This window comes from Erythrolamprus reginae, chromosome 1 (genome assembly GCF_031021105.1).
Source record: "Erythrolamprus reginae isolate rEryReg1 chromosome 1, rEryReg1.hap1, whole genome shotgun sequence".
Taxonomy (NCBI): domain Eukaryota; kingdom Metazoa; phylum Chordata; class Lepidosauria; order Squamata; family Dipsadidae; genus Erythrolamprus; species Erythrolamprus reginae.
Window position 1 is genome coordinate 49962779 of NC_091950.1, and position 9912 is coordinate 49972690.

At 40.4% G+C, this 9912-nt stretch overlaps 1 protein-coding gene across 1 annotated transcript; it reads left to right on the plus strand.

Moving 5' to 3' along the window:
- Nucleotides 1–618: 618 nt before the first annotated feature.
- On the plus strand, nt 619–6967 carry HSP90AA1 (heat shock protein 90 alpha family class A member 1). The gene is made up of 11 exons (XM_070752053.1): nt 619–783; nt 1892–2050; nt 2138–2504; nt 2835–2968; nt 3227–3541; nt 3857–4022; nt 4387–4577; nt 4657–4804; nt 5353–5621; nt 5842–6175; nt 6266–6967. Exons 2-11 carry the CDS (start codon nt 1892–1894, stop codon nt 6373–6375), a joined length of 2193 nt encoding a protein of 730 aa, XP_070608154.1. The 5' UTR covers nt 619–783; the 3' UTR covers nt 6376–6967.
- Nucleotides 6968–9912: the final 2945 nt, after the last annotated feature.

Consider the following 9912-nt stretch of genomic DNA (forward strand, 5'->3'; position numbering starts at 1 on the left):
CTGGGGGGGAAAACGCCACCAGTTTCCCGTGGCTAATCGATTCTAGACAATTCTAGAAAGGCCAATCCCTTCCCGCCACTTCTAGCAGGGAAGGTCATCCTGGGAAAAAGAAAGTTTAATCTTCCTCCCTCCCCCGCCCACCAGCGTCCAAGCTGCAAGGAGGGGGGAGCGGGGCGGGGCCAGCGAGCTCAATGAGCAGCGGTGATGATGTCATTGTGTCATGTTGCCGAGTTTCCCCCCCCCCAAGCCTCCCGCCTTGAATAGGCGCCAATGGCAAAGGGAGCAAGCATAGAGAACGCAAGCGGTTGGCATTCACGCATGCGCTGTTTCCCCTCCAAGAAGGGTAGCGGGGGGAGAAAGCAGTCGCACGCCCAGATCGCGGGCTAGACCGGTGCCTACTAAATCGCGAGGAGGACCTCGACTACCCAGTGCAGGGAGAGCGAGCATTCTCGCGCACAAAGACTTAAGCAATTGAATTGTACACTGTCACCGAGGCCCCTTTCCCACCCACGCTCTTGCTTGACTCCTCCCACTTCTTCGCCGAGAGAGAAAGTTCGAAAGAACGCCGGCCCTTGTCTCCGCCCCTCCCCTCCCTTGTCTCCGCCCCCTCTCCCTTCCCTGTCAGTGAAGGTTCCCGATGGTTCTGGAAAGAGGCGGCGGCGCGGGTATATAAAGGGCGCGGGAGGCGGGGGCTCCGCGCAGTGCAGTTCGCGAACAGTTTAAGGGCGGTGCGGGCTTCCTTCGGTGGACAGTCGTGCAGCGGGTGATTTCACACCGTTAAAGGTGAGGACGCGGCCGCTTGGCGACCGAGGTGGACGCTCAAACCCAGGCTTTTCCCTCGTCCCCCCCTCATAAATTAGAACTACTTTCCAAGAGGGACGGGTTTTACTTCAGGCCTTAAAAACGGCTAACGGGAACCGGACAGCAGCCACAACAGAGCGGCCGGTTTGGCTCGCGCCGCCTCACAGGAGACGAAGGGACAAGCCGGTCGCGCTGAGGGAAAAAACTCGTTACTTTTAAACCATTTTTTAAAAAGTGAAGAAGGGGAACACACGGGGTGCTTTTTCCTCACAAGATTCGCTTACAAAGGAAGCGAAGCCGGTAGCCAGACGGGGAGAAGCGACCTGGGACCGAGGGATGAATGAACGGATGAGCTTTGCATGGCGGCCTGGCGGGGTTTGAGGGAGGGGGGGGGGAAGCAGGACGACGAATGTTCTCGGCCGGGGAAGGAGGCGGGAGGCCGGGAAAGCGGCTGTCGGCGCGGAGAGGGAAGGCGGGCGAGAGAGCGAGAGAGAGAAAGGAACTGCTCTCCTGAGTTTGGCGGCGCGCGACCGACCAGCCTCCGCGTGGACGAGAGAATTGGCTCCTGGCGGCGCGGGGAGGGAGGGGGGGCTCTAAACGGATGTGTGGGAGCAAGAAGACTCTAGCAATTTCTAGAATTATTCCACGTTTGGCTCGGCCGCCAGCAGGGGGCGCAGAGGTTGGCTATGGAATCCTCGAGGCTTCTCTTCGCCTCCTGAGCGTCCAGCTGGCTTGGTGGGTGGGTTATAAACCGAGGGAGAGTCTTCCCCCCCTTTTTTTTTTCGTTCCTGCCTTGCCAATAACTTGTAAAATGAAGCTTGTTTGGCTTCTTTGCCTACACGAATGTTTTGAGTTCGACAGTCCACTGTTGACCTCACCCAATTCCTAAGAGGTCAGTAAGGGGGGTGCACAAGGACACCAGTGGGCCTAACCATCCCTGTGCAATTGTTCTCTCTTCTCAGCACCCAACGTATGTATATAAACTGTTAAATTTTTATATTACAAATATAAATCAAATAAAACACTTGACAAATAAAATAAAACGGCCATAAACTTAATAGTATGTGATGGCTTTCCTTTTTTTTGACAGATGCCAGAGGAAGTACACACCCAAGATCAACCAATGGAGGAGGAGGTGGAGACCTTTGCCTTCCAGGCAGAAATTGCTCAATTGATGTCTCTGATTATCAATACCTTTTACTCCAACAAAGAAATTTTTCTCAGAGAGTTGATCTCTAATTCTTCTGATGTAAGTACAATTTGTACAAAAGTAAGGATCTAGAAAATATTTCCATTTTTATTTTATTTTATTCAATGGCTGTTTGATGTTTTGCAGGCTCTTGACAAAATCCGGTATGAAAGTTTGACAGACCCAAGCAAATTGGATTCTGGAAAGGAGTTGAAGATAAGTCTTACTCCTAACAAACATGACCGTACTTTAACCCTTGTGGATACTGGCATTGGAATGACCAAAGCTGACTTAATAAATAACCTGGGTACCATTGCCAAGTCTGGCACCAAGGCTTTTATGGAAGCTTTGCAGGCTGGAGCAGATATTTCTATGATTGGCCAATTTGGTGTTGGATTCTATTCTGCATACTTGGTGGCTGAGAAAGTGACAGTGATTGCCAAACACAATGATGATGAACAGTATGCCTGGGAATCTTCAGCTGGTGGATCATTCACCGTTAGGTTGGACAATGGTAAGAGTCAAATTACAATAATTTAAGGATTAATATTAGGGGGGGGGATCCAAACTGTAGCTGTCAGGTCAGGTTTGAAAGCACTGAAAGAAGTAATGTGGAAACAAAATACTTTGTTACTAAATTTATATCCTGTAATAATTGCTTAAATCTAATAAGAAACCTTACTGTATGCATCAAAAGAATAATGCTATGAATAATGCAGCATTAAAGACCAGATATTTTTGCTAGTGCCATAATCTAGATTAGTGTATGTCTTGGACTAGTAACTGATTCCTTGTTTTATGGATCTTTTGGTGCAACAGTAATTAACAATAATTTATTTTATAGGCGAGCCTCTTGGTCGTGGTACAAAGGTTATTCTGCATCTGAAAGAAGACCAGACTGAATATTTGGAAGAAAGACGAATTAAGGAAATAGTCAAGAAACATTCCCAGTTCATTGGCTATCCAATAACTCTGTTTGTGAGTAACCTGTTCTAAATAAAATAGTATCTGAAACTTTGTATTTACCTAAATGAATTGCTCTGAAGGTGATAATGATAATTTTAAATTTAACTGCTTTAGCAAGAGAAGCAAATTAAATTCATAATGTGATATAGCAATACGAACAAAGGACTTTATACTTTTGCCTTGCTTATAATTTATGTGTAGATTATATTTCAATTTATCAAATTTGCTCTATCAGGCTTGTCTTTTTCTGTTTTTATATGCTTAATATAGGTAGAAAAGGAGCGTGACAAAGAGGTGAGTGATGATGAGGCAGATGAGAAAGAGGAAGAGAAAGAAGAAAAGGAAAAAGAAGAAAAGCCTGAAGACAAACCAGAGATTGAAGATGTTGGTTCTGATGAGGAAGAAGAAAAGAAGGATGGAGATAAGAAAAAGAAGAAGAAAATCAAGGAGAAGTACATTGACCAAGAAGAGCTGAACAAGACCAAACCAATTTGGACCAGAAACCCAGATGATATTACTAATGAGGAATATGGTGAATTCTACAAGAGTCTGACTAATGACTGGGAGGATCACTTAGCAGTCAAAGTAAGATTATTTATTCTTTTGGGAATGGGATATTTGTTTGTAATACAAATTTTAGGTGAAACACAGACAAAACTGGTGGCATATCAAAATATAAAATGGCTTGTGTTTAAAATACATTGACCCTTTTTGTAAGTAAACACTTTAAAATAATATGGACATAGTCCCCATAGTTTAAACATAAATTTAGAAGAATATTTTCCATCTGATATTATTACTGTAAAATTCAAATTGAATCTTTCAATGTAAATTTTATTTTATATGTGTTTGATATTCTATGCCAAAGATTTTTGCTAATTAATTTCCTTAATGTTGCAGCATTTCTCTGTGGAAGGACAGCTTGAATTCAGAGCACTCTTGTTTGTCCCAAGGCGTGCACCTTTTGACTTGTTTGAAAACCGAAAGAAAAAGAACAACATCAAATTATATGTACGCAGAGTGTTTATCATGGATAATTGTGAAGAGTTAATCCCTGAATATTTGAGTAAGTAGTTCTTTATCTGTTAAAAGTTGCAGATCGCTACAAGGTCGAAAATAGGTCATAGTTAATCTAGTTAAGTGTAGTAGCTATTTGAAAAAAAATCATCACACACAAAACTTAAGTTGAATCAGTAGAAAGGAGAAAGTAGAAAGTCAGAAGAAAGGGGAAATCAGTATTGGCAAAATAATGGAATGAAGGCAGGAACTTTTCTGAAAGGGAAGCTAGCATTTTATTTATAGAAAATGTGTTCTACTTTAGGCTCAGAAGTGAGTTTTTAAAGTTTACCTTACAAGCCTGTATATCTTAAGAGATTTTCTAAGCTACCCTGAGAAATGAAAAGACGGTTATAATTTAATCTTATTTACAGATTTCATGAGAGGTGTTGTTGATTCAGAAGACTTGCCTCTGAATATCTCACGTGAAATGCTTCAGCAGAGTAAAATCCTGAAAGTGATTCGAAAGAATTTGGTCAAGAAATGTTTAGAACTCTTCACTGAGTTGGCAGAAGATAAAGAAAACTACAAGAAGTTTTATGAACAGTTTTCCAAAAATATTAAGGTTCGTTGATTTGAAACATTTACTTCAATTTTGCCATAAATGTTTGCATGCAGCTTACAAAAATGGATCTTTCTTGTAGCTTGGCATTCATGAAGATTCCCAAAACCGCAAGAAATTGTCAGAGTTATTAAGATACTACACTTCTGCCTCTGGGGATGAGATGGTATCACTAAAGGATTACTGCACTCGGATGAAGGAAAATCAGAAGCATGTGTACTACATTACTGGTGAGTATCTTCAGATTTATCTGGGTTTTTCCTTCTGATTGGGGCTTAATTGCAATTGTAATGTTTACAGGTGGTCGTCATTTAGCAACTATGCCATTATGTTGAAAAAATGTTTGCAAGTCTGTAAAACAAAGAAAAGTTGAAGTGATATTGTGAATAGTCATGGTTAGCAACTACTTTGCTTATGGTTGCTAAATGAGGAATAGCAATAGAACGTAGACTCTTATACTGCTTCACAGCCCTCTCTAATGGTTTACAAGATTTGGCCTATTGGCCCAACATTCTGGGTCCTCGTTTTATCCACCTTGGAAGGCTGACTCAACCTTGAGCCAGTGAGAATCAAACTCCTCCTGGCAGTGAGTGGAGCAGAGTTATATTGCATTCTAACCACTGCACCCCCACGGCTCTTGTGGAGCTTTAGTCTTGATTGTGTCTCCACTTAGTAGGTTACCATGATCATGGTTGTCTGGTAGACTCACATTAAAAATTGGTGCCATAAATTGGTTAAAATTCTGTTGAACTTTGCTGAAGGTATCTTTTTCTTTTAGGTGAAACAAAAGATCAGGTGGCTAATTCTGCATTTGTGGAGCGACTTCGTAAACATGGCTTGGAAGTAATCTATATGATTGAACCTATTGATGAATATTGTGTGCAACAGTTGAAGGAATTTGAGGGGAAGACTTTGGTGTCAGTAACAAAAGAAGGCCTGGAGCTTCCTGAAGACGAAGAGGAGAAAAAGAAACAGGAGGAGAAGAAAGCCAAGTTTGAAAGTCTCTGCAAGATCATGAAAGATATACTTGAAAAGAAAGTCGAGAAGGTAGGTATAGTTAAGCTTCCATTGCAAATGAATAGATGTTTTTGCCCACAAGCCCTTTTATAAAACAAACATGCTCTCTTTTACAAGTTCCGTATGCCAAAGATTAGTCAAATAGCAACTGAGGGTTTTGTTCAAAAATGAAAGTTTTTTTTAAAGGAAGTGAAATGTAGCTTTCTATGGTGATTGGGCTTTTCTCTGATTGAAATATTAATTCTTACAGGTTGTAGTTTCCAACCGACTGGTTACGTCTCCATGCTGCATTGTAACCAGTACATACGGCTGGACTGCAAACATGGAGAGGATTATGAAAGCCCAAGCTCTCAGGGACAACTCCACAATGGGTTACATGGCTGCGAAGAAGCATCTGGAGATAAATCCTGACCACTCTATCATTGAAACACTGAGACAGAAGGCAGAAGCCGACAAAAATGACAAGTCGGTGAAGGACCTGGTCATTCTTCTGTACGAAACTGCACTTTTGTCTTCCGGCTTCAGTCTAGAGGACCCACAGACACATGCCAACCGTATCTATAGAATGATCAAACTTGGTTTGGGTAAGTTAATCTTGGTAAAAATTAGGGTGCGTCCTAGAAGAGTGCTGGGAGAACTTAATGGGTAAAGTAATTGTGTCCCCTTTATTACAGGCATAGATGAAGATGATGCCACTACAGAGGAAGCAAGCCCAGCAGTCACCGAGGAGATGCCACCCCTGGAAGGAGATGATGACACTTCACGTATGGAAGAAGTGGATTAACTGCCCAATTATCTGAAAGAAATGTGGATGTTCCCTTTGTCCCTTGGCTTTGAATAAGTTATGTTTTGTATATTATGAATGTTAACCTGCTGAAAAATTCATGACATTTGTCTGCATTCCTTCTTTATATTTATTTTTTCAAGATGTTATTCTTTTATTTTTGTTACATTTGCTTTTCTAGGTAATGTGGGATGCCATTGAGGGAATGTCCTTTCTTGATATATAACCCTGTACATTGGCAAATAAATATTATTTGGGTAGTTTATGGCAGGATTTTGTGCTGGTGGACAGAAAGGGAGTCGGTGGGAAATCCAGTTCTGCAAATGTTATGGTTAAATCTCTGAAGTTACATAATTAAAGACCTGTATCACACAGTACCTGGTAACTAGGTATTTGGAACTGAATATTGTGGAATATTTAAAATCAGAATTCCAACCTGTTGATGTTTAGTTTTTTATACTGTAAAAAAAAAGATTCTAAATTCCACACTTAACATAGAATAGAATCTACTGTAAATCTATTGTGTCTAATGCAGTTTTGCATGTATGGTTCTACTCTGGAACTATCAAGAAATAAAAATGTTCAAAATTAACTTGAGACAAATGACTATTATTTACATATTTAATAACTAGTGCTTTTTAATTAGGGCTAAATAACTGCATCTCGTTTAAAATAAGAGTAGAATATAATAACTTGTACAGGAATCTTCAGAATTTGTGTCCTAAAAAACTCAAAAACATTCTAAAAATACTTTTGGTACTTCAAAGCAGAAATAGGCAGTATGGTAAATCCACATTGGTTTTATTTAAGAATAACTGAGTTGGAAGAAACCTTGGAGGTCTTCTAGTCCAACCAGGAGATTCTAATACCATTTCAGATAAATGGCTGTCCGGTCTCTTCAACACCTCCACTGATTGAGCACCCACAACTTCTGTGGCAGTAAGCTGTTCCACTGATTGTTCTCTCGAGAAATTTCTCCTTAGTTCTAAGTTGCTTCTCTCCTTGATTATTAGTTTCCACCAGAGGTGGGCAGCTAAGGTGGAACGGTCACGTGTGCTCGTCTCTGTGGCTCTGAGTGCTAGTGGAGTCCAGCACAATTCTGCTACTGTAGATAGCAGAATCGTGCATGGAGACACAGGTGCGCCCATGTTTTGGTGCGGGTTTTTTTTGCTTCCGTGTGCTGAAACTGCGCCAAAACAGGCACACTTGCTTCTTCGCCTGCAATTCTATGCGCAGCTGCAGTAGCAGAATTGCACTGGACTCCGCTAGCACTCGGAGCCACGGGATCAAGCACACGTGACCGTTCCACCTTAGCTGCCCACTTCTGGTTTGCTTCTTGTCTGGCTTCAGGTGCTTTGAAGAAGAGATTTAGATTTCAGAACATTTGCTATTTTTTTCCCCCTGGAAGACTAGGCATACCCGATTCCTGCAACCATTCTTCATGTGTTTTAGCCTCTGGTCCCCTTACTGTTCTTTGTTCTAGTTCAGTGGTTCCCAGCCTTTCTAATGGCACGCGACCCCTTAAAAAGTTCTTTAAAAAATAATAAAAATAATGAAATAATGAAATAGAGAAAAAATTATCGTAGATAAAATGTTATAGCAGTTTACGTATGTCACTCCTTCCCCAGCAGGGTTACATCACAATTCAGTTCTATTCAATCCTTTTCAGTTAACAATTCTAGATATCAAGCCATTTTAAACTAATTTCAATAAATGTCCATAAAGGCAACAACACACAGTTGTATCCATGATCAAACATCCAATTTTGTTTTTGCTAGTCCAATTGTGGATAATAAAGTTTTGTATAAAAAGCTTTGGAAACAAGATTGACAGCAGAAAAAGACCTCATGGTCTATCTAGTCTGCCCTTATACTATTTCCTGTATTTTATCTTAGGATGGATATATGTTTATCCCAGGCATGTTTAAATTCAGTTGCTATGGATTTACCAACCATGTCTGCTGGAAGTTTGTTCCAAGCATGTACTACTACTCAGTAAAATAATTTTCTCACATTGCTTCTGATCTTTCCCCCAACTAACCTCAGATTGTGCTCCCCTGTTGTGTTCAGTTTCCTATTATTTACTTTTATCTTTACTTTTCCAAATCCAATCTTACATTGCCTCTTCTAATTGGCTATAAATCCTAATAGGGAAAAAATGTGGTTTCATTCAAATTCTTTGCATCCTGTGCATTTGTATCTCGCTTTTTCACAAACCTACCATGTGAATTCCTTTCATGCATTCCACTTTTCTGGCAGTTAAAATTTGAAATGGTTTAAACCAAACCAGTCGACCAGAAATCAAATATACCGTATATTATTAAATAACGTTCAATATTAACATTTCATTGAAGCCCTAATGAGGACTGGAATGACTGCTAGATGACAGGAATTTGCAACGGAATAAATCACTTCTCGTATTCTTCCAGTAGACTGCTCAAAGCTATCAAAGTGATTTTTAACAGAGTTGAGTTAAATAAACAACACTCATGATATAAAATGTTTCTTCTAAAATGGCTGAAGTGCAAATAGAATACTGAATATTGTTAGTGCGTCTTGGTCAGAAAGCTAAGGAATTTGGCTCAGTTTAAGAATTTGCAGCATGTATTATTTTTACATTTCTATTGTAAACCCTTAGTCAAGTGGGAAATACTATCATTGGAGACCATAATTATAACCCCTTGCATTGATAAATGCTTCATATTTTTGTTAATAGTTTTCAAATGGTTTTCTCACAAAATACTGATACTCTTATAAGGGTAACTTCATATTGATGAGTGATGTCATAATAGAGAATATTCCATAGCATGCTGTTATAGCAACAATTATAACATGGCATGGAATGATCGTCTTGATGTTGGATACCTCACTCACATCTAGATGTCTGATTGTCTTGCAAGTTTGATAGGCTTGCATTTGGAGTGTATTAAAGTTAACTGAAAGGTAGGCTCATTCTAGTTGGAATGATTCTGATTAATTTACAATACATGTACCAGGTTTCGTAGATATGAGTCAGGTTAACTCATCTGGGAGGCAGTCTGCTTCATTCTCTGAAAAAAAAATTGAGTGTTAAATGTAAACTAGGTATTACTCTTAATAGCCAACTCATTTTTCACACACCCAAAAAAGTTTTAGAACACCATAAAGTGAAGCATAGGAGCCACAGCAGGGAAGTCTTTCTCTCCATCTCCTGCAATTCTGCTCCAACTTGTTTTTCTTGTCATTCTCACAACTACACCAGTTGTCAGTTACAGTGGTACCTCTACTTAAGAACTTAATTTGTTCCGTGGCCAGGTTCTTAAATAGAAACGTTCTTAAGAAACAGCAATTTTTCCCATAACAATCAATGTAAAAGCAAATAATGGGTTCAAACCCATTAGGAAAGAAAGAAAAGCTCGGAATTTGGGTGGGAGGAGGTGGAGGAAGAAGAAGAGGACAGTCGCTGCAGAAGGGACTCAGGCGGCGAGGAGGAGCATGCGCCTCCCATACACCCGGCGTAAGGCTGCCTCCCATACACTGCCTTCCATACACTGGCTGC

Bases quoted from the DNA above. Each gene is read 5' to 3' on its own strand.
- HSP90AA1 (XM_070752053.1), top strand. From the start codon at position 1,892: ATGCCAGAGGAAGTACACACCCAAGATCAACCAATGGAGGAGGAGGTG. The intron at 2,505-2,834 runs GTAAGAGTCAAA...TTTATTTTATAG, and splicing joins CACCGTTAGGTTGGACAATG to GCGAGCCTCTTGGTCGTGGT. The intron at 4,805-5,352 runs GTGAGTATCTTC...TTTTTCTTTTAG, and splicing joins GCATGTGTACTACATTACTG to GTGAAACAAAAGATCAGGTG.